Here is a 24678-nt window from a genome sequence, read left to right on the forward strand (position 1 = left end):
TTTGCAGCAGTGCGTGGTTCCCTCCAGGCATGTGTCTCCTCACGGGTTGAGATCATGTGATAAGGACAACTGGCTTTGAAAAATATCTTCTTTCATTTTGTTCACTCTCGAAAGGCCAACCGAATCAATATTTGCATTCTGCTCAGTAGTCTCATCATGTCACGATATTTCCCTTTTTTTTTTCCTTGCTCCCAAATACTACAAGTCACCAAACAAACACCTTCCCCATAAAGCAGCACCGATTACAAATATAAAATTCCACGACAAACATAATTCCACCACATGCAACTATATGCTCCTAAATGCATCTATATGATCCTAAATGGGCTATTAGGCAATCAATAACTTAAGTGAAAAGGTTCCAAATACGACCTTTTTGCGGAGTTACCAACATCCTTTCATGCCTTAATGCATCATTTCATGTATTTTATTTATGGCATCATTTCATTCCTTAATGCATCATTTCATGCATTTCATTTATGGCATCCATCTGTGCCTTAATGCATTATTTCATGCATTTCATTTATGTCATCCTTTCATGCATTTCATTTATGGCATCCTTTCATACCTCCTTTCAATGCATACTTTCATGCATTTCATTTATGGTATCATTTCATGCCATAATGCATCCTTTCATGCATTTCATTTATGGATTCGTTTTAGAGCAGTTCATACTCTAAAACTCATTCATAATATCATTTCCATATATATAATGATAACATATTAAATACTATAAAACATACATTAACTTAAAACGTTCTAATTTGAATTATTATGAATCTTCTTCATCTCAATTAATTACAATAAATGTACTCACGTGGTGATCCCCACTAATAAGATGTAGAGATGTCTGGATAGTTAACAACTTTATCTTTCGCCCTTTTCTTGCTAGATTCAGGAGCTTGGTTATGATCTACACAAGCATCCATTGAAGACATATTTCATATCAAATTTTAGTATATTCCTTAACATTTATACTTTAATAATACTCAAAAGTACCATATTTCAATTTCTATCACAATTATAATCTATCTTATAGTTTCAGGCTCAATAGTATTGATACCCCTCCCATGGTATCGATACTTCTATACTATGGTACCAATACCTTTGTCTCAGTATCGATACTACTACACTATGGTACTGATACTTTCGGTATTGATACCATTATGTTAGTATCGATACCCTTATATCGCACTCGATACTGTTCATCACATTTCTACCCATTTACACCTATAGTATCGGTAATGTTCTATCATTATCGATACCATTGCCCAGATTTATCACTTTTCAGCTCGATTTCACTAAATTTTCCTTTCTAAACTTTCATTTTACTCCAACAATACATTAAACTCTTCTTTGTTTAACCAACTAACTTTCCTTCATTTAGCCTCTTATAAAATCTAAAATCTCCATGGAACATCTCAATCCAAGAATTATATCAATTTTCTAACATGTTTTTAATCCTATCCAATGTTTCTAATCTCTTATACACTCATTTGACAAGTCAATTCTACTAATAAACCTCAATAAAAACTCATATACCAACATATCATTCAAAAACCCATTTCCTTAAATCTCATACAAAACATCCACCACATAATTTTAATCTTCTTTAATCATTCTTCTTTAAGCTTACATATCACTGAATGTTACAAGAGCAACCTAAAATTTAAAGGAAGAACTAACTAATTGAAGTTTACCTTATGCTAGAAAGGAGAGCACTACCCACTTGAGTGAACAAGAAGAATAAAAATAACTTAACTTTCCCATTTCCCCTTTAAAATCCCTAATAAGGGATATATTTTAAATTCATTTTCCCTCCTAAAAGACCAAAGTGCCCTCTTAATTTATCTATTGGTACAAATTAGTCTAAACACTATTCCAAATCATTTTCTCATTTTTACCAGTTATTCAAATAAATCTTAAAATTTCAAGTCTTTTTAATAAAGTCTCTGACCTGATATTTGAGGTATTACAAATCTCTTGTCATGGTGGTACGCAAAGAAGGAATAAATGTAGGAAATATTTATTTGCAAAAATATCGAAATCCTCCACAAAGGCAAAGGGTAACTCATCTACAATAAGCATCCTAAGAAGTTCTTTCCTACAATTATCTTAATCAAATTGCCAACACTTAGGGACTTGAATAGTTTTAGTGGTGTCATCTGAAGATTAACTGTTTTAGATTCAAAATCATTTTTTTTAACCAAGTTTCCAGGAAACGTTTTACATCTTGCAATATGATTTTTCATGCCACTAGTCCTATTAGATGTCTTGTATGCAATACGATTTCCTTAATAATTGCACTTCACCTTAATTGGATCATCAGTTTTATGAAAATGATCCCAAACAAGAGATGTCTTTTTTTTTCTTTCTACTTTGACATTACTAATAGGGGAATCAGAAGACTTCCTATTCTTCTTAGTCATTATATCTTTCTTAACTTCTTTTCCACTATCTTCTTTATAAGAATCATCCTTTAAATCATGAATCTCATAAACATTCATCACATTATCATTAACACTTTCGATAGTTCTTTTACTTCTTCATACACTAAATTTTTTTAGAAAAATAATCAAAGAAAGTAACCACCATCAGTTTATATTAAGTAAAACTAAGGTGAACTTGACCAAACAAAATTAAAGTAAAATAAAGATTAAAAAGAAAGTTGTGTGTTGCATACAGAAAACAAAGCCGAATATGTTTTTAACAGTTTGGTTAACCGAAACTGTTTAATCATAACGGTTCGGTTAATTAACCTATAAAATGTGACATTTACACCGGTTAGCGGTTACGATTAACAGTTATATATTAATTTGCATTTCCCTACTATGTTGTACTTACCCTAAATTAATAAAAAAACTATTGAAGATCCTTTATTTGAGGGAAGATTAGAATCGACTGAATGATTTTATTGAATATTTTGATTAATGGGATCTTAAAGAACTCATCTTTCCATCTATTTTTATTTACCCTTTAATTTCTTTTACATCTTCATTTTTTTGTTTCATAATTCTAGATAGTAATTTGGTCTATATCATTTTTTTAAAAATTTTCTTGACACATCAAAACTTGAAATTGATCTAGAGCTCTTAAATCAGATTCACAACTTGAATAATTTTTTATCTTGGTCCGCTACAATCTATAACATTTGGCATCGAATTTTTGAGTGTTTTAAGGTTTTTTTCCCGTAGGTTTCATTTTATTTACTGAAATGTGGTGGATTCTTTAATTTTTTACTGGAAAGGGTTGATTTATTTAATTTGAGATTTTTTTTTTCAATTTTGTTGATCCTAATTGATTTTCATGGGTAAACTACACAAATAGTTACTAATGTTTGAGTAAGTTTTTGTTTCTCTTACTGAAATTTCAAAAGTAACAAATTTATCACTAACATAATTAATTTATAACAAACCGATTACTAGACATTAACAACTGTCACGTGGGAAACATAAAGTTTAGTCAGCTCGTTAGCTTCTTACTTGGACCGTTGACCGTCTCACTGGAGTGCCATATATGTTAAACACTCAATAATCACTTATTTGCCCTGGCATCTAGCATTGCTCTGGCATATGGATTTGCATCAGCACGAGAAGTGTTCTCCTCTTTCTCTTTTCCATTGGCTTCCTTGAATCTAAGTAACATATGAATCTTGGCCTTTGTAATACCAGCTAGGCCAGACAATATCTCATCAAATTGTTCCTCAAGCACCTACTTCTTACGGCATAGAGTCGTAATGAGGTTTGGAAATACCAAGGCACTGGCAGGTCTCTTCAGACAGGTATGATTTTGTTCCACAATGATTTTGCCTATGTCAATGGAACACCTTACTAAAATAGAGTGTAACAGAAGCATCATCTGTAATGAAACGATGATGTTATGGGCAGTAGGGAGAAAATTCTGCTTCATGAAGTGATTCAACAATTTAGCCCTCAGATATAGCCTCTTTCAATCCACTGTTCATCGGCTCACTTGCTGGCCATTCCACTGTGTGTTGGAAAAACATAGGTCTTCCAAAATGCCATGATAAGTTTCATTGTCTGGCTCTTTCATCAAAGTGGTATGGTTATCTATAACATATTGCAAATGAAAATATCTATTAATAGCTGAAGAAGTAAATGGAATAGAAATACCATGAACCACCATGGCATGCTGATTTGGATCAGTGATGTTGGTGTAGAATTCATTCACCAGTGACGCGTTCACGTTCTCTGGATACTTGGCAAATTTTTGCCACTTGTGCTGGTGTACAATGTTTAGTACATCACTTCCAAGGTCAACATCTTCCTCGTCATAGAAAAAAAAACCCAACTCTGAGAATACCCGTTGGTTTTTAAGGGTTTGAAACCTTTCTTGCGCTGTTTCATCCACGAAACGGGATGGAGATATTGGAGCTGAGCTGGAGGGACGTGATCTCACCATGGTTAGTTGACAAGAAAAAAGAAAAAAAATGAAAAAGTTTGAAGCTTTTTGGTTATGTCTTTTCGGTGCTAAGGAGGGAAGAATAGGAAGAGATGAAAACGAAGTGAAAAAGTGAAAATGATAAGAACAAGATAAAAAGTAAAAAAATGGGGGTTATTTATTGTGTGGATGGGGTATGAGTGGGAAAAAGTAAAAAAACTAATAAAGTAACCCTAAAGAAAAACTAAAAAAATTCAAAAAGTTGAAAAAGTTAAAAAGAATTTCCCTCATCTTTTTGTCTTCTTGCTGCCCATTTGCTTTTGCTTCCACCGTACAATCATCACATTCCGGCTGTGTGGACCCTAATTTTACAAAGAAAATAAATTAATCACTTAAAAATAAGATTGAATACAACAGTAGCAAAGTAAAGTGTTATTTATGCACAAAAGTAATCTAAAATGTAACGGCATCTTCAAGATGCTTAGCCAGTTTCGACATCGTGCAAGAGGAGTGCAGATTTGTCACGCATGGGTGAAACTCCTTGATAAGCTTTCAGACGCTGGCCATTGGCTTTGAAAACAGATCCATCATCTATATTCTTGATATCCACAACATCATGAGGGTAAACAAGGTGTACTTCAAATAGTCCTGACCGTCGTGACTTCAGTTTTCTCGGGAAGAGCTTAAGCCTCGAGTTAAACAAGTGAACCTGCTAGCCAATATGAAAATGCCGTGGCAAAAGCATTCGATCATGCCACTTCTTGGTGTTTTTCTTTATAAAGCTTGGCATTTTCATATTCTTGTGCTCTAAACTCTTCCATTTCATTCAGATCGAGTAACCTTTGCTCCCCAGCTAATCGTGCGCCAAAGTTCAGCTTCTTGATTGCCCAACATGTTTTATGTTCTAATTCCACAGGTAGGTGACAAGCTTTCCCATATACCATCTTGAAAGGTGACATTCCCAGAGGTGTTTTATATACCGTTCGATAAGCCCAGAGTGCTTCGTCCAGCTTTGGGGACCAGTCATTCGTTCTAGGGTTCACCACCTTCTCTAGGATTTGCTTGATTTCCCGATTGGACACTTCAACTTGCCCATTGGTATATGGGTGATATGCCATGGCAATCTTTTTTCGTACTCCATATTTTTGTAATGCCTTGGCAATTAGCTTGTTATCAAAATGAGTACCCTCGTCACTAATGATGGCTCTTAGTGCTCCAAATTAGGTAAAGATGTTCTTGTGAAGGAATTTGAGCACAGTTTTAGAGTCATTCATCGGTGTGGAAATGGTTTCAACCCACTTAGATACATAGTCCACTACAAGCAAAATATAAAAGTCTCCAAAAGAATATGGGAATGGTCCCATGAAGTCAATGCCCCAAACGTCAAAAAGTTTTATCTCCAGAATATTTTACAATGGCATTTCGTGTAGTCTGGAAATTTTCCCAGTGCGTTGGCATCTATCACATGCTTTGTAAAACTCATGAGCATCCCTGGCTGTTTAATTCATAAGGAAAAATACAACTAACAAGAAAATTAACAATGTCAGCGTACCATGGGATTACCGTGGCATATAAAATTCTCATCAAGGAATTCTTCTTGAATATAAAAAATGTCATGGCATTCTGAAATGTTCTTTAGCCTAGATAAATAATCTGTAACCTGGTTCTCAGTATCTTTCCTATCTATTAGCTCTAAGTCAAATTCATGCAGTAGTAATATCCATATAATAAGTCTAGGCTTGGTATCTTTCTTGTTCACTAAGTATTTTATAGCTGAGTGATCAGTGTTAACAATGACTTGGTGCCTATCAAGTATGGCATAAACTTGTCAAATGAAAATACCACGTCAAGTAATTTTTTCTCAGTGGTAGTATAGTTCAATTGTGCTTTATTCAAGGTACGACTAGCATAATATATAACATGGAAAATTTTACATCTACGTTACCGAAGCACAGCTCCCACGGAAAAATTGATTGCATCACACATTAACTCAAATGGTGATGTCCAATCTGGGGGAACCACGATAGGTACAGAGACAAGTCTTTATTTTAGCTCGGTGAATACGCCATGTCAATTTTAATCGAACACAAATGGTTGATTTTGTTGAAGCAGGGTACATAAGGGCTTGGATATTATGGAGAAGTCCTTGATGAATCTTCTATAAAACCCAACATGTCCAACGAAACTCTTAATGCCCTTGACAGAAGTTGGTGGGGGTAGCTTTTTTTCAATCACCTCGATTTTGGCTTTGTCCACTTCAATGCCCTTTTCAGAGATCTTATGGCCTAGAACAATGCCTTTAGTCACCATAAAGTGACACTTTTCCCAATTTAACACGAGATCGACATTCTCACATCATTTGAGTACCTTTTCCAGATTGCAGAGATAATTTTTGAAGTCATCTCCAGACACAGAGAAGTCATCCATAAAATATTTCTAGAAAATCCTCAACTATGTTAGAAAATATGGCTTGCATGCAGCGCTGAAATGTTGCCGGGGCATTATAGAGTCTAAAAGGCATTCTTCGAAAAGCATAAGTGCCATAGGGACACATGAACGTTGTCTTCTCTTAGTCCTCTGGTGTGATGGAAATTTGATTATACCCCGAGTATCCATCCAAGAAACAGTAATATGCCTTGCATGCGAGTCAATCCAACATTTGATCGATGAACATCAAAGTGAAGTGATCCTTCTTGGTGGCGTTGTTGAGTTTGCGGTAGTCCATGCATATTCACCACCCGGTGATAGTGCATGTTAGTAACAACTCATTGTCTTCACTTGTCACCATGGTCGTGCCTCCATTCTTTGGCACACATTGGACATGACTCACCCAAGAACTATCATAGATGGGGTAAATCACTCCAGCATCAGACCACTTGAGAATTTATTTCATCATAATTTTCTTCATGATTGGGTTTAATCTTTGCTACGGTTCTATGGATTTGCCATGGCATTCTTCCAGCAGAATTTTGTGCATGCAAATGGTTGGACTTATTCCCTTCAGATCCGCTATCATCCATCCTAACGCTCTCTTGTGTTGTGACAAAAAACTTAGCAGGCTAAATTCTTGGTTAGGACTAAGGACAAAGGAAATAATCACAGGTAAAGTTTCATTACTACCCAGATAAGCATATTTAAGATGATGTGGCAAATTATTTAACACTAGGGTAGGTGGATGCTATAATGAGGGCTTAGGAAGAATAAACTCATCGAAATTCAGAATTTCAAAATGCATACATGGGCTAGTTATGAGGAAGCTAGCTTGTTGCTCCTCGAAAAAGTCATTAGGCTCTTCGGCATTTAATTCTTCAAATAGCCTCTCATCAGGTCCAACTGAAGGAAAATGTCATGATAAAATTGATCTGCTTCTGTTGCTATAAATGAATCCACTTTTAAATTGCTTTGTTATTCTTCAGAATTATCCATGTATTTGAGAGAACGGAAGACATTCATTGTGACACATTGTTTGGCCACTCTCATGGTCAGCTTACCCGTCTTACAGTCAATAAGAATGTGATCGGTAGCTAGAAAGGGTCTACCCAAAATTATGGGTGATGTGGCATCGACCTCACAGTCCAGAATAAGAAAGTCTATTGGAAATACGAACTTGTCAACCCGTATAATGACATCTTCGATTCTCCCTTCGGGACGAATATGTGAATGATCAACTAATTATAAGATAACAGAGGTGGGTCTCACATTTCCTATTCCAAGCTTCACAAAAATTGACTTAGGCATTAAGTTCACGCTTGATCCAGGGTCACATAGTGCATTCCCAACATATTTGTCTCCAATCAACATGGAATGATAAAACTACCTGGATCATGTCGTTTTGGTGGCAGCTTACTTAAGGAAGAGTATATTCTTTTGACGAGGAAATTGTCTCGTACTGCTTAGCCTTTCTTTTCTTGGTAACAATATCCTTGAGGAATTTAGAATATATCGACATTTGTTCCATAGCTTCCATAAAAGGAACATTTATATGAAGTTGACTTAGAATGTCAACAAACGTTTTGAATTGCATGTCATCGTTATGCTTCTTCAGTTTTTGCGGGAAATGAGGTGGGGGTCTAACTTCCTGTACTAACGGGGTGGGAACAGTGTTTGCCTTGGCATTTTTGTTTGCTCCCTCAGTCACTTTACTTGATGAACCCTCATCCTTATCCACTTCTAGAGATGTTTTTTCTAACAATTCTTGATTAGCTTGCACGGTTACAGGGAGTAAATAATTCTATGGTCTTCCCCCAAACTTGTCTTCTACATTAATTTGGGTACCACTCTATAGAGTTAGTACACTGCATTGTTCTTTTCTATGAGGTTTTGTGACTTCAGTGTCACTCAGTAGATGACCTGGTCATCGTTCTTGTAATGCTGCGACAATTTTACCAACCTGACCCTTCAATGCCCTCATAGATGAACTGTGGCTCTAAAGCAAGGCTCTTTGGTTTTTTATGGAGGTCGCATGGTCTTGTAGCATGGTTTTCATAGTTACTATGAACTCTTGCATTGTGGCCTCCAAAGAACTTGTGTTAGATGAAGATGGCCCTCTCTTGTGAGAATTATGCCATGGCATATTAGTTTGAAAACATTGAGAGTCATTGAAATTCCGCTGTCGAACTGGTTGATTAACATTGTTGGTTCCTTGATTTCCCCATGGAAAGTTTAGATGTTGACACCATCCAGGATTATATGTGTTATAATAGGGGTTGTTGTTGCCTCGATTGTAATTTCCCACATAGTTGATGGATTCTTGATTGGTCGGGCATTCACTCTCATGGTGATTACCGTGGCATAATAAACAGGTTGAATTGACTGCCTTTACTTCTCTCACCTCAATTGGCTTTTGCAAATTCTTCAACATATTGGTGATAGTAGCAAGTTGGACAGACACCGAATCCTTAGTGTATATCTCGAAAGCTCCATGTGATTTTCACCTAAGTCCAAGCCTTGTAGATGAAAATTGATAATCATTGTTGGCAATCCTATCCAGAATGTCAAATGCCTCTGCAGGTGATTTGTCAAGTAATGTCCCATTTGCTGAGGCATCTAGCATCATCCTCGTGGGTGTATTAACTCCGCTATAGAAGATCACCACTTGCGTCCAATCTTGAAAACCATGATTTGAACATTTGTGAAGTAATCCTTTATACGATCCCAACATTCATACATTGATTCATCATCATCTTGACTAAAAGAAGTGATGTCATTCCTCAGTTGGGTGTTCATGTTCGGAGGATTATACCATAGAATTTTTTTTGCACAGATCAGTGCAAATGTAACAACCCGAAAATTTCAAAATAGTATTTAATTGGGAATTGAGGTTTTAATTGTGAAAATTGGTAAATTTTTGGGGACTAAATTGAAAGATTTTAAAACTTGTCGCTTGTTTTAGAGTTAAAGAAAATTCAGGGACCAAGCCCTGAATTTACCCTAAAATATTAGGTATGTTTGGGTTATAAATGAATATGCGTGGTTTTCTGTTTTCAACAGAAAACCACGCCCAAATTTCCCTTCCCCTACGTCAACTTCCGACGACGATCCCGACGCCGTCCGAATTCCGATCGTCGTTTTAAAACCACCATCGTGTTCATCATCGAGCGAGGAACAAACCCTTCAATATAATTGAAGCGAAACGCTGCCAAACGCCGTGAATTTCAAGTCAAAGCATCGACGTTTATTTTAGCTCAATCGCCTAGAAAATCCTAAATTCATCACCGATCGTTGCTCCGTTTATGAAACCTCCTGCACCATCGTGTTCCTTGTGCCGTTTCGAGTCCGCCGGTGTCATCCTTGGTCTCCGTCGACGGCGGCGCGTGAGGAGGTAGAGCAGTCAAAGATTCGACCGTGTTGAAATTGAGCTCTCTGCCGTTCAAAAATTTGAACCGATCTTTGATCTAGCGCTGCAGCTGAGCGTGATCGACAAACCCAGCAATAAGCTTCCCTATCTGATTTCTCAGACTGTTACAGGTGTGTTTACTGACGGTGTTATCTTACTGTTTTAAACTATCATATAAATGGTTTCAAATTTATGATGATATTGAATATTATTACAACATGATACCTGTTTTATGAATACTAGTTACTGACACATGATTTATCGGATATTACTGATCTTATGTATGGTTTATGTAATTTCTGCATATGATTTATGAGCATGAACCATTTTCATGTTTTAATGAATTAATATTTATTTCACCTAAATACATACATGTTTATTTCTGTTATTGGGATATTATTAAGGAAAGTATTTCAGGCTCTTTTGTTGTGTGCTCAGGGTAAGTCCTTACTGGTGTGCAGGTAGGTGTATGGTTCTGGGGTACCTACACATTGTAGTGAGTGGAGTGACTGGATGGGGAAGTTATTACTACAGACTCCTTTGCTGTGTGCTTAGGGTAAGTCTTTACTGGTGTGCAGGTGGGTGTATGGTTCTGGGGAACTTACACATTGTAGTGAGTGGAGTGACTGGATGGGGAAGTTATTACTGTAGACTCCTTTACTGTGTGCTTAGGGTAAGTCTTTACTGGTGTACAGGTGGGTGTATGGTTCTGGGGAACCTACACATTGTAGTGAGTGGAGTGACTGGATGGGGAAGTTATTACTGCAGACTCCTTTGCTGTGTGCTTAGGGTAAGTCTTTACTGTTGTGCAGGTGGGTGTATAGTTCTAAGGAACTTACACATTTTAGTGATGGAAACGACTGGATGGAGACGTTATTTCTACAGGCTCCTCAGCTTCGTGCTTAGGGTAAGTCCTTACTGGTGTGTAGGTGGGTGTATGTTTCGGGAAAATATATAAAATATAGAAACCTGAGTGATTATATGGAAATAATGATCAGATTTTAAAATATGTTTGATAACCGATTTTATTGGAATATTTTATTCGTATGTTTTTATGCACTGTTTGGAGCACACTGGGCTTTTTAGCTCATTCTATAGTTTTTAACTTTTTCAGATAACAGCAGACCGTAAGCTAGCAGATTTGGTATCAGAGGAGATCAACTACTTATTTTGTACGAACATATATTTTTATATGTTTTTTAGTTATGTTTGGTGACATGTATTTGCTATCATTTTGGATATATCTGTATTATTAATATATTTTGTTCTATATTATATTTAATATTCAATAAGTTGTAAAAAACCTCTGAATGGGATATGTGTCCACTTAGGTTTGGGTCTAACTTACAGACCGAGTATGTGGGTTATATTTAGTGGTATCAGAGCCAGTTTTTAAACACTCGGACTGTATATGGGTCCTAAACTTTGGATTAAAAAAAAACTTGGCACCTTATTTTTGATTTAAAGTTTTCAAGAGATCCCTGATGCTAAATTGACATATGTTTCAAATTCTTCCTGTAGAGCCTTATAGATCCAACGATGAGTGCTGCTAGAGGTCATATGATAGGACGTGGACGTGGTCGAGGGCGAGTCACTCGACCTTCTGTTACGATAGACGATCCGATGTCACCACGTGATCTTTCTGTTCCTCAAGTAGATCCGACCCTTTCTCATGATGATCAGTTTACTCCTGTGAGAGACCCTCTTGTCACTGAAGATGAGGATTCTGAGATGAATGAAGACGCCATTAATAGAGCTATCTTCCGCATTTTTTAGAGAGCTGCTAGAGCCCCTAGTAACATGACTGCAGTGGAGATTTCAAATTCTTTGGTCGCTGCTGGTGTAATTCCATTCGAGGGTATTACTGGTGGACCTTCGACAGACGCTGAGTATTGGCTGGAGGACACAGAGAGGATTATGGATGAGATAGACCTCAGACCTGAGCAGAAGTTGAAGGGGACCCTAACTATGTTGAAGAAAAAGAGCTTTAGATGGTGGCAATCAATTTCTGGTAGTATTCCGAGGAACCAGTTAACATGGGATCTTTTTAAGACTCACTTCCGGAGTCGCTACATCGGAGAGAGATACTTGCAGGAGCGACGTCAAGAATTTCAGGATCTGGAGCAGGGTAATATGTCTGTTATGGACTACAAGGTTGAGTTCATCCGATTAAGCCGTTATACTCCTGGACTTGTTGGAACAGAGACATATATATGCTTGAGATTCGAAAATGGACTCCGGTATGAGATCAGGAGTCGAGTCGCTACCCACCGGGAAAGGAATTTTGATGCATTGGTTGAAATAGCCAACTGCTGAGGAAATAGAGCAATTGGGTATGGAGCACAAGAGAGATAGTGATCGATCCCAAAATCGATTCAAGAGGCCTTCTGGTTTTGTTGATTCTTCTACACACCCTAGCAAGAGAGGCAGGGGTGAGTCATTTCAGAGAGGCGGTGCGAGTGTCAGACCAGTTGCATCTGGTTCTTCAACTTTTCAGCCTTCTAGACATGGTGGATCTTCTGGGTCCCAATCTTTGCAGCTATGTGATTATTGTGGGAGACATCATGCTGGAGAATGCTGGAAGAAATTGGGTACCTGTTTTAGATGTGGTTCTCATGACCATTTCATGAAAGATTTTCCAAGGCCATTTACTACAGTTCAGATGCCAGCTCGCACTCCCGCACGTACTCAAAGTACTGTTCAGACTCCAGTAGTAAGTCGTAATCAGAGTAGAGTACCAGGATCTGCTAGTAGAGGCCAAGTATCTCAGAGTAGGGGTCCAGTCAGATCTGAGACTGGATGGGCCTAATGTGACTGCATGTACTGTTTCTATTCATTCAGCTCCATACTTTGCATTGTTTGATAGCGGCTCTACCAATTCCTATGTATCACATTCTGTTTCTGAGGGCCTAAATATTCCTGTTGAGAATACTGAGCATTCGGTGATAGTTCAAAGTCCATTAGGCAAGTCCATTGTGTTGGATCATATTTATAAAGAGTGCCCTATTGAGATCAATGGAGAGATTTTTCTGGCTGACCTGATGGAGTTACCTTTGGAAGAGTTTGATTTGATTCTCGGCGTAAATTGGTTAGACAAACATCGAGTAAATATTGATTTTGAGACTAAGAGAGCTGTTCTGAAGACCCTGGATAATCGAAAAATTTTAATGATCGGGGAACGTCATGGATTTCTGACTAATATTGTATCTGCTTTGGTGGCTGAGAAGATGATCAGGAAAGGTTCCGAGGCGTTTCTTGCTTATATGTTGGATAACAGGAGATCTCAATCCGATATTGAAGACATCCGAATTGTCAAGGAATTTCCCGATATTTTTCCCGAGGAATTGCATGGATTACCTCCAGATAGAGAAGTCGAGTTTGAAATTGATGTCTATTCTGGTTTCACCCCGGTTTCAATGGCTCCTTATCGTATGGCCCTAAAGGAGCTTAAGGAACTGAAAGTCCAACTCCAGGAGTTGTTGGACAGGGGATTTATCCGACGTAGTGTATCACCGTGGGGAGCCCCAGTTCTCTTTGTCAAGAAGAAAGATGGGACATTGAGACTCTGTATTCATTATAGGAAGCTGAACAAGCTCACGGTTAAAAACAAATATCCTCTTCCCAGGATCGATGACTTATTTGACCAATTTAGAGGGGCTTCTATCTTTTCAAAAACAGACTTGAGGTCTGGGTATTATCAACTCAAAGTGAAAGATTCGAATATTCCGAAGACTGCTTTTCGAACTCGGTATGGGCATTATGAGTTTTTAGTGATGTCGTTCGGGTTAACAAATGCCCCTGCTGCTTTTATGGATATGATGCATAGGGTGTTTCGACCTTATTTGGACCAGTTTGTAGTTGTGTTCATCGATGATACACTGGTGTATTCTAGAAATGAAGAAGAACATGAGGAGCATTTAAGGATTGTTCTACAGACTTTAAGGGAGAATAAGTTATACGCTAAGTTGAGTAAGTGTGAGTTTTGGCTCAGCGAAGTGACTTTTCTTGGACATATCGTTTCTGCTGATGGTATTCAGGTGGATCCAACCAAAGTGGAGGCTATTCTGAATTGGAAGCAACCCATGAACGTTTCTGAGATTCGTAGTTTCTTGGGCTTAGCTGGTTACTACCGTCGTTATGTTGAGGGGTTCTCCCTTATTGCAGCTCCTCTGACGAAACTATTGAGGAAAGATGTTCCATTTGTCTGGTCTGAGGACCAACAAGCTAGCTTTGAGAAATTGAAGACTGTTCTAACTCAAGCCCCAGTGTTGATTCAGCCTGAATCTGGGAAGGATTTTTCTGTCTACAGTGATGCTTCTTATTCTGAATTAGGATGTGTTTTGATGCAAGATAGGAAAGTTGTTGCTCGTCACGTCAGTTAAGGCCGCATGAGCGTAACTATCCTACTCACGATCTGGAATTAGCTGCTGTGGTTTTTGCTTTAAAGATCTGGAGACACTACCTCTACGGATAAAAGTGTTATATCTATACTAATCATAAGAGTCTGAAGTATCCGCTTACTCAGAAAGAATTGAATTTGAGACAGCGTCGCTGGTTGGAGCTTTTAAAGGACTATGATTTTGAGATAGAATATCATCCAGGGAAGGCTAATGTAGTGGCAGACGACTTGAGCCGTAAGGCGATATCAGATCTCAGAGCCTTATTTGCCAACTTGAGTTTATTTGATGATAATAGTTTGTTAGCAGAGTTACAGGTTAAACCTACTGTGGCTGAGGAGATTAAGGCCAAACAGCTCCTTGATAGCTCGTTGCTTTCCATTATTGAACTAGTTAAGCAGGGATCGAGTTTAGAGTATATTGTGGATCAGGATGGTATTTTGTGTTTTCATGGTCGTTATTGCGTTCCTAAAGATGATGAGTTGAAACGGGTTATTCTTCAGGAGGCTCATAGTAGTCCTTATGCTATGCATCCTGGTGGGGACAAAATGTACAATAATCTCAAAGAACGCTACTTTTGGACTGGTATGAAGAAGAATATTTCAGATTTTGTGGCAAAGTGTTTGACTTGTTAGCAGGTTAAGGCAGAGCACCAGCATCCGTCTGGATTGTTACAGTCAATTAAGATTCCTGAGTAGAAATAGGAGCGTATTACGATGGACTTCGTTACTGGTCTTCCTCTAACTCCTTCCAAAAAGGATTATATCTGGGTGATTGTTGATCGACTCACCAAGTCAGCGCACTTTATCCCTATTCGGGTTAATTATTCTCTGGATAAACTGGCTAAGTTGTATATTTCTGAGATCGTTAGACTTCATGGTGTTCCGTTGTCTATCATATCTGATCGAGATCTGAGATTCACTTCCAGGTTCTGGAAAGCTTTGCATGAGGCTCTGGGTACTCGTTTGAATTTTAGTACAACTTTTCATCCTCAAACTGATGGACAGTCTGAGCGAGTGATTCAGGTGTTGGAGGATATGTTACGAGGTTGTGTGATTGATTTTCGTGGTAGTTGGGAAGATTTCTTGCCATTAGCTGAGTTTCCTTACAATAATAGTTATCAGGCGAGTATTCGCATGGCACCGTATGAGGCTCTATATGGACGTAGATGTCGTACTCCTATATGTTGGACAGAGTTGCATGATATAAAAACTTTGGGTCCAGACTTGGTTCGAGAGACTGAAGATACTGTCAGACTGATCCGTGATTGCTTAAGAGAGGCATTTGATAGGCAGAAGTCATACGCAGATAAGCGACGTAAGGATATCGAGTTTGAGGTTGGAGATCAAGTTTTTCCCAAGGTATCTCCATGGAAGAAGGTATTGAGATTTGGACGTAAAGGTAAACTGAGTCCGCGATTTATTGGGCCGTATCATATTCTGAAGAAAGTTGGACCTGTTGCTTATCAGCTTGAGTTGCCTCCCCATCTCAGTCGTATTCATGATGTTTTTCATGTCTCTATGTTAAGGCGATACCATCCAGATCCAGATCACATCATTCAGGTTGATGAGGTAGAGCTGAGACCTGATTTGTCATATGAGGAGGAGCCTGTTTATGTTTTAGAGAGGGATGAGCGAGTTCTTCAGAATAGGCGTATTCCAATGGTCAAAGTTCAGTGGAGTAATCGTAGCCCCTCAGAAGCTACTTGGGAGACATTGGAGTCAATGGAGGTTCAATTTTCTCATCTGTTTTCATAAGGTAAATTTCGAGGACGAAATTTCTTGTAGAGGGGGAGAATTGTAATAACCCGAAAATTTCAAAATAATATTTAATTGGGAATTGAGGTTTTAATTGTGAAAATTGGTAAATTTTTGGGGACTAAATTGAAAGATTTTAAAACTTGTCACTTGTGTTAGAGTTAAAGAAAATTCAGGGACCAAGCCCTGAATTTACCCTAAAATGTTAGGTATGTTTGGGTTATAAATGAATATGCGTGGTTTTCTGTTTTGAAAACAGAAAACCACGCCCAATTTTCCCTTCCCCTATGTCAACTTCCGACGACGATCCCGACGCCGTCCGAATTCCGATCGTCGTTTTAAAACCACCATCGTGTTCATCATCGAGCGAGGAACAAACCTTTCAATATAATTGAAGCGAAATGCCGCCAAATGCCGTGAATCTCAAGTCAAAGCATCGACTTTTTTTAGCTCAATCGCCTAGAAAATCCTATATTCATCGCCGATCGTTGCTCAGTTTATGAAACCTCCTGCACCATCGTGTTCCTTGTGCCGTTTCGAGTCCGCCGGTGTCATCCTTGGTCTCCGTCAACGGCAGCGCGTGAGGAGGTGGAGTAGTCAAAGATTTGGCCGTGTTGAAATCGAGCTCTCCGCCATTCAAAAAGCTTCCCTATCTGATAGGGAAGCGGTGGCGGATTGATGAACGTTGCTCTTGTTGAAGAATCAAACCTAGAAAGCTCTAGACTCGATGAAGAACAAAGGTGATGAATATGGGAAGGTGGCGGCAGTCGCTAGGATTGTTTAGGGTTTATTTTATGTGCTGGAATCAAGACAACACGATTAGACTAAAATAAACAAAAGATAAATAAATGAAAGATGAAATAAGATAATAAAGAAATCAAAAGATCTCCCTTATGAAGGTGAACGGTAAAGATGATTGATGGTGCGGATGGATTTGTGGAAAAATAGATGGATAAGTGTCCTATCGAGCCCTCCTAGTCGTAATGAAAAGGCAAACACGATAAATGGCTCTAACCAACCCTCCTAGTCGCGATGAAAAGGCAAATTGGAGTGTGAAGATTAATCTCCCTCACAAGAACTTGAAAGAACTCCAGGAGAAGAAGCTTCGAAGGCACAAGGCAATCAACACTTGCAAAAACGAACTCTTGTTGCATTATTAATCAAAGAAATCTTATTTACAAAGTAGAATTAAGCCTCCTTTATATAGGGGCTGAGTTCTAAAGGTCCTAAATAACTAATGAATAAAATAATAATAAACTAAACATGTCTTAACTCTAATTCCTAATAAAATAATAATAACTAAAGATAATATTTTAACCCAACCTTAATTCCTAATAAAATAATAAATCTAATCCTAAAAGATAATGCATCATCATATATTAAGTTATATTACAAATAATCAATAAAAATATTGAAAATTCGTAATATTTACAAAATCCCGTATTAATCACGTATATGATTTTCTGCATGCACCGTCTTCAGTAAAATGTCCATATATTGAGTTCCCGATATCGGATTGATACGATTCAAGAACCGTTGGAAAGATAAGAGACAGACAGTTGTATATCCAGAAAATATTCTGACAAAATAAGATCAGGATCCCATTCAAAAAGTCGTCTCAAGTCTTATACTATTCTGATCTTCTTTTCCAAAGCTTGGACGAGTGGATCATTTGGAAGAGTTATTACTTCTTCCTTTGATGTGAGCCTTGTGATGCATGTATCATCCTCCCTTTCTTCAAAAATATTTGACCTCGAATCTGAAACATTAAAGGGAGCAAAATTAGAATAGTTTAATAATTCATTCACATTATTCTTACCGAATAGATATGCTTTGAATCTTCGAGACTTTGTTCTTCTAATAGGTTCGAGCAGAAACATTAGTCCAAAGAAGCATGTATTATGGACTTTGGTGCATGTATTATGGACTCTGGTGCATGTATCATTCACCCACTCCTCAAAAAGATTCGTCCTCGAATCTGAAAATCCAAAATAAAGAGATTTAGATGTGTTGAAAGAAAAACTTGTGAAACATTTACCAGAATCAATGTGATGTGTCTTTATGCATTTTAGTCGAGGTTTCTTCTTTGTAGGAACTGATTTCTTGTAGTCTTGAAATCCTCTTTTCCATACAAGTCTTGCAATATGATGTTTTGGTTGAAATTCAACATGGCCCCGGCCACTGTTGGCTTTATGTATGATTATTTCAGATAATTTCTCCATGGTTTTATTCGTGTGTGGTGAGAATGAGTGTTTAAAAACCATGTCAACTGGTTTGTTAAAGTAATCCCTTAAGTCTTCTAAGTGTGGTTCATGAATTAATGATTCCCAGGAGGATATTTGTGGACTGTAGAACCTGTTTAGTTGGCAAGGAAACTCATATACACGATAAAACTCATTAGAAGCACTTTTAAAAGTATGGGTAGAAATATCAGAAATATCAGAAATATCCGAGTTATTATGATATAGATCTTTGATATGTTCAATTCTGGGAATATTAGTATGTGTTTGATAGGTAAGAGTATACCTTCGTGGTAGTGCATCGTCTACTGTGTTTTGTTTACCTCGGTCTTTGGACTCCCATAAATTGTGACTCTTCATTGATATGACATAGTGATTAGGGCTTTCAGGTGGTAACTCGTCAGGAGGGTCACCTAATATTATTCGACAACTCTTGGCTATGGAAGATGGTGTGGGCCAGTCTCGTGTTGCTTTTACTATTTCATCATTTACATGGATTTCCTGTGCACGAACTATAAAGCCTGTAGAGTTGTTCAAATCATGTTTCGTCATTATGATGGCGTCACGACTAAGGCTTTCCTGGATGTAGCCTTTTTGTAACAAATCCAACTCTTTGGTTTCTTCGAGATTGTATGTTTGACGAGGTATGATGGAACCTTGAATTAGATTGATTTGGCATTATTTTCCTCTTTTCAGTGGTAATTCGTTAGGTAGATCACCTAACACTTCTCGAAAATCCTGTAAAAGAGATGAAAACACACACGGCAAATCCTTGTTAATATTAGAAATCGAAACAATTGATTCCCTAAAGCGAACAAGGATGCAAGGCTGTTTGTAAAGAAGGTTCTCTCTCAATTCTTTTGTGCTCACACATAGATTTTGAGTCACTCTTTTCTTCTCACATTTAGGTTCACTCACCTCCCATGGGTCATTATTCTTTTGGCTTTTATAACAAGTGACCTCTTTTGCTTTTGCCTCTTTCTCTACTTTTTCTTTTTTTGCTTTCCCTACCTCCTCATAAATTATCATTTGATCTTTAGGGACTGGAAGTGTGTCATTATTTGCTGGTCGTTCTTTCTTCTTGTCAGGTTTGTCATCTCTTGGCTCTTTTAGAGAAGATGGAGTAGAAGATGAGGAAGGATTTGAAGGATTACCTTGGTAAGAGGATGAAGTACCTTGGTAATGTTCACTGAATCGAGATCTCCTTTGGATTTGTGCTTCGATTGTCATTGCTTTCTTTAGTGCGTCTTCAAGGTTTTCGTACCCTTGTAGATCAAGAAGATCAATGATGTTTGAGTTTAAACCGACGATGAATCTTGACACGGTGACCTCTTCTTTTTCGGTTATGTTAGCCCTATTGAGTAAGGACTGCATCTCCTTATAGTACTCTTCAACTGAACTTATACCTTGTCGAAGTCGGTCTAGTCGTAGTTTAACTTCACGTGTATAATGTGTCGGTAGGAATCGCTTCCTCATGGTTTGTTTAAGGTCGGTCCAAGAAGTGATTGTTGGAATTTGGAAGTTCTGGATCTTTTTCCTTGTTTGCATCCACCAAGTTCGAGCATATCCTTCGAATTGTGTGGTGATGAGGTGAACTTGTTGAGCTTGGGGGCAGTCATGGTATGCGAACATGAGATCAACTTTTCCTTCCCATTCGATGTACCTGTCTAGATCATTGTCTCCTTTGAAAGACGGGATCGTGAACTTTGGTTTTGCAAAGAGTTCGGGTGCTTGAAAACGTGGTTGTTCTCGCCCGGGTACCAAAAGTTCAACATTGTTTGGTCTTGGATTCTGGTTTGGTAGATCCAGTTGTGGTTTTTTTCATTCTCTCACGATTTCATCAAATCTTTCAACTTGATTCGTGAGTCGGGTAAGTGTGGCTAAGATAGCCGTAAGTGTCTTGTTGTTATTGTCGCCCATCCTGAAATCATAACACTCAAAAGAAAATTTTAAAGTAAAATAAAAATAAAAGGAAGAAAATTCAACAAAGCAAGAAACCTCACAAGTCACTCCAAGAAAGTAACACAACGAGAGACAAGTAAGCCGATCTTGTACTCTTTAAAACTCACTTTACCAAGTAGTCTTCCACAGTTCGTATCGAAGTTTGATTACTAGCAAAGGCGATAAGAAAAAACTTAAATGTTCTAAGAGGCCAAACAAGGGTTAGACTCCAAGAGAACGAGAATGCAAAGAAGGAAGAAGTATGCAAACTCTTTAGTCCTACTAACACAAGGAAGATAATGTGTTAGATAATGCAAAAGAACAATAACAAGGAAAAACAAAAGAACCTAAAGCACTAAGAGTCAAAGAAAAAAAAAAGAACCAACCCAGAAACCTGGAAAACGCTGGATCAACTTGAGAAACGTTTTTGAGGGGGTTAACGGTGTCAAAAAATTCTGGAAAAATTCTTGAATGTCTTTCGATGCGTCAAGAAATCACCTGTAAAATTTCAGAACCAAATACCTTCAGTAGTATCCAGTAGACTCTGTTGAACAGTGAGTCCTCAAACAATCTGTTTTTCTTAATCGCTTTGTTCGAAGGTGTTTTTGATCTCCAAAAATTATGTTGTTTTGTTTGAATGATCTTCAATATATGAATTTTCAATCTAGAAATTTTCACCACGAAATTACTCCTGTAAAATTGTCAAGAAATTCGACAAGATTCTAAACCGAATCTACCGATGAAACTTGAATGATGTATTTGAAGGCTCCAATGAACTTAGATTGGGGTGAAATTTGGACTGCGGATTACTCTTAGAATTAATCTGATATATGGATAAAATCATCCCTAAATACCTTCGTTTTCAATTTTTTGAAATTTTGGCTTTTTTTTTTTGTTTTTTTGCCTTTTTTTTGAAAAAAATAGCAAACTAACAAGAAGGATTTAAATCTAAATTAAAATTAAATAAAAAGAACCTGAAACGCTGAATCTTTTGTGAACTAGCTCCGTTGGGGTACCTTGACGGTTTTGTGTGCAAGAACAAGCAAGATTGCTTGTTTCTTTCCAAGAATCGGCCCAAATCTGATACCAATTGATAGGGAAGCGGTGGCGGATTGATGAACGTTGCCTTGTTGAAGAATCAAACCTAGAAAGCTCTAGACTCGATGAAGAACAAAGGTGATGAATATGGGAAGGTGGCGGCAGTCGCTAGGATTGTTTAGGGTTTCTTTTATGTGCTGAAATCAAGACAACACGATGAGAATAAAATAAACAAAAGATAAATAAATGAAAGATGAAATAAGATAATAAAGAAATCAAAAGATCTCCCTTATGAAGGTGAACGGTAAAGATGATTGATGGTGCGGATGGATTTGTGGAAAAATAGATGGATAAGTGTCCTATCGAGCCCTCCTAGTCGCAATAAAAAGGAAAACATGATAAATGGCTCTAACCAACCCTCCTAGTCGCGATGAAAAGGCAAATTGGAGTGTGAAGATTAATCTCCCTCACAAGAACTTGAAAGAACTCCAAGAGAAGAAGCTTCGAAGGCACAAGGCAATCAGCACTTGCAAAAACGAACTCTTGTTGTATTATTAATCAAAGAAATCTTATTTACAAAGTAGAATGAACCCTCCTTTATATAGGGGCTGAGTTCTAAAGGTCCTAAATAACTAATGAATAAAATAATAATAAACTAAACACGTCTTAACTCTAATTCCTAATAAAATAATAATAACTAAAGATAATATTTTAACCCAACCTTAATTCCTAATAAAATAATAAATCTAATCCTAAAAGATAATGCATCATCATATATTAAGTTATATTACAAATAATCAATAAAAATATTGAAAATTCGTAATATTTACAAAATCCCGTATAGGATTTTCTGCATGCACCGTCTTCAGTAAAATGGTCATATCTTGAGTTACCAATATCGGATTGATACGATTCAAGAACCGTTGGAAAGATAAGAGACAGAAGGTTGTATCTCCAGAAGATATGTTGACCAAATAAGATCAGTATCCCATTCCAAAAGTCGTCTCAAGTCTGCTACTGTTCTGATATTCTTTTCCAAAGCTTGGACGAGTGGATCATTTGGAAGAGTTATTACTTCTTCCTTTGATGTGAGCCTTGTGATGCATGTATCACTATCTGATTTCTCAGATTGTTACATGTGTGTTTACTGACGGTGTTATCTTACTGTTTTAAACTATCATATAAATGGTTTCAAATTTATGATGATATTGAATATTATTACAACATGATACCTGTTTTATGAATACTGGTTACCGACACCCGATTTACCGGATATTACTGATCTGATGTATGATTTATGTAATTTCTGCATATGATTTATGAGCATGAACCATTTTCATGTTTTAATGAATTAATATTTATTTCACCTAAATACATACATGTTTATTGGGATATTATTAAGGAAAGTATTTCAGGCTCCTTTGCTGTGTGCTCAGGGTAAGTCCTTACTGGTGTGCAGGTAGGTGTATGGTTCTGGGGAACCTACACATTGTAGTGAGTGAAGTGACTGGATGGGGAAGTTATTACTGCAGACTCCTTTGCTGTGTGCTTAGGGTAAGTCTTTACTGGTGTGCAGTTGGGTGTATGGTTCTGGGGAACCTACACATTGTAGTGAGTGGAGTGACTGGATGGGGAAGTTATTACTACAGACTCCTTTGCTGTGTGCTTAGGGTAAGTCTTTACTGGTGTGCAGGTGGGTGTATGGTTATGGGGAACCTACACATTGTAGTGAGTGGAGTGACTGGATGGGGAAGTTATTACTGCAGACTCGTGCTTAGGGTAAGTCTTTACTGGTGTGCAGGTGGGTGTATGGTTCTGGGGAACCTACACATTGTAGTGAGTGGAGTGACTGGATAGGGAAGTTATTACTACAGACTCCTTTGCTGTGTGCTTAGGGTAAGTCTTTACTGGTGTGCAGGTGGGTGTATGGTTCTGGGGAACCTACACATTGTAGTGAGTGGAGTGACTGGATGGGGAAGTTATTACTGCAGACTCCTTTGCTGTGTGCTTAGAGTAAGTCTTTACTGGTGTGCAGGTGGGTATATGGTTCTGAGGAACTTACACATTGTAGTGATGGAAACGACTGGATGGAGACGTTATTACTGCAGGCTCCTCAGCTTCGTGCTTAGGGTAAGTCCTTACTGGTGTGCATGTGGGTGTATGTTTCGGGAAAATATATAAAATATAGAAACCTGAGTGATTATATGGAAATAATGATCATATTTTAAAATATGTTTGATAACCGATTTTATTGGAATATTTTATTCGTATGTTTTTATGCACTGTTTGGAGCACACTGGGTTTTTAGCTCATTCTATAATTTTTAACTTTTTCAGATAACAGCAGACCGTAAGCTAGCAGATTTGGCATCAGGAGAGATCAACTACTTATTTTGTACGAACATATATTTTTATATGTTTTTCAGTTATGTTTGGTGACATGTATTTGCTATCGTTTTGGACATATCTGTATTATTAATATATTTTGTTCTATATTATATTTAATATTCTATAAGTTGTAAAAAAAAACCTCTGAATGAGATATGTGACCACTTAGGTTTGGGTCTAACTTACAGACCGAGTCTGGGGGTTACACCAAAACTCTATTGAACCCACTTAAACGCCACTCAACCAAGCTCTTGCTCGGTCATGCAGAGAATATGGAAATAGCTTTAACTTCAATACATCTTCGTGCACTCCTTATTGACGGAAAGAATCGCAAACCTTCAAGAAGTTATGAATATGTTATCTGACATCTTCATTTGGCATGCCCCCAAATTGCCCTATGGAATTTAGCATATTAAACATGACAGGTTTGAGCTCGAAATGGGCTGCCTAAATCTCTGGTGCCATAATTCCATGATTTAAGTCATCCAAGATAAGGTTTAAGTGATCACGAATGGCACGAAGTTTGGCTACATTCCAAGCATTTGGAATTACCTCGGCATTCGGATCTTCCTCATTACCAATGCCTAGATTTCCAAGTTGATACATATTTGCTTATTGAACACGTCTTCTTCACCTAAAAAGCCTCTCAATCTCAGGTTCAACTGGTTCTAATGGCTTGTT

General features: G+C 37.6%; 1 protein-coding gene and 1 non-coding gene across 2 annotated transcripts; one reads left to right on the plus strand and one right to left on the minus strand.

The window, feature by feature from the left end:
• Positions 1 to 4882: 4882 nt before the first annotated feature.
• On the minus strand, positions 4883 to 5519 carry LOC120145888. The gene is made up of 2 exons (XM_039159607.1): positions 5382 to 5519; positions 4883 to 5110 (listed from the first exon to the last, which is right to left on the minus strand). The coding sequence occupies exons 1-2, from the start codon at positions 5517 to 5519 to the stop codon at positions 4883 to 4885; spliced, it is 366 nt and encodes a 121-aa protein (XP_039015538.1).
• A 3993-nt stretch (positions 5520 to 9512) lies between these two features.
• Positions 9513 to 9618, plus strand: LOC120147617. Its single transcript, XR_005518298.1, has one exon. It is a non-coding gene; the product is annotated as a small nucleolar RNA R71 (small nucleolar RNA).
• The last annotated feature ends 15060 nt before the right edge of the window (positions 9619 to 24678 follow it).

Source organism: Hibiscus syriacus, unplaced genomic scaffold, assembly GCF_006381635.1.
Source record: "Hibiscus syriacus cultivar Baekdansim isolate YM2019G1 unplaced genomic scaffold, ASM638163v2 tig00002511_pilon, whole genome shotgun sequence".
Classification (NCBI taxonomy): domain Eukaryota; kingdom Viridiplantae; phylum Streptophyta; class Magnoliopsida; order Malvales; family Malvaceae; genus Hibiscus; species Hibiscus syriacus.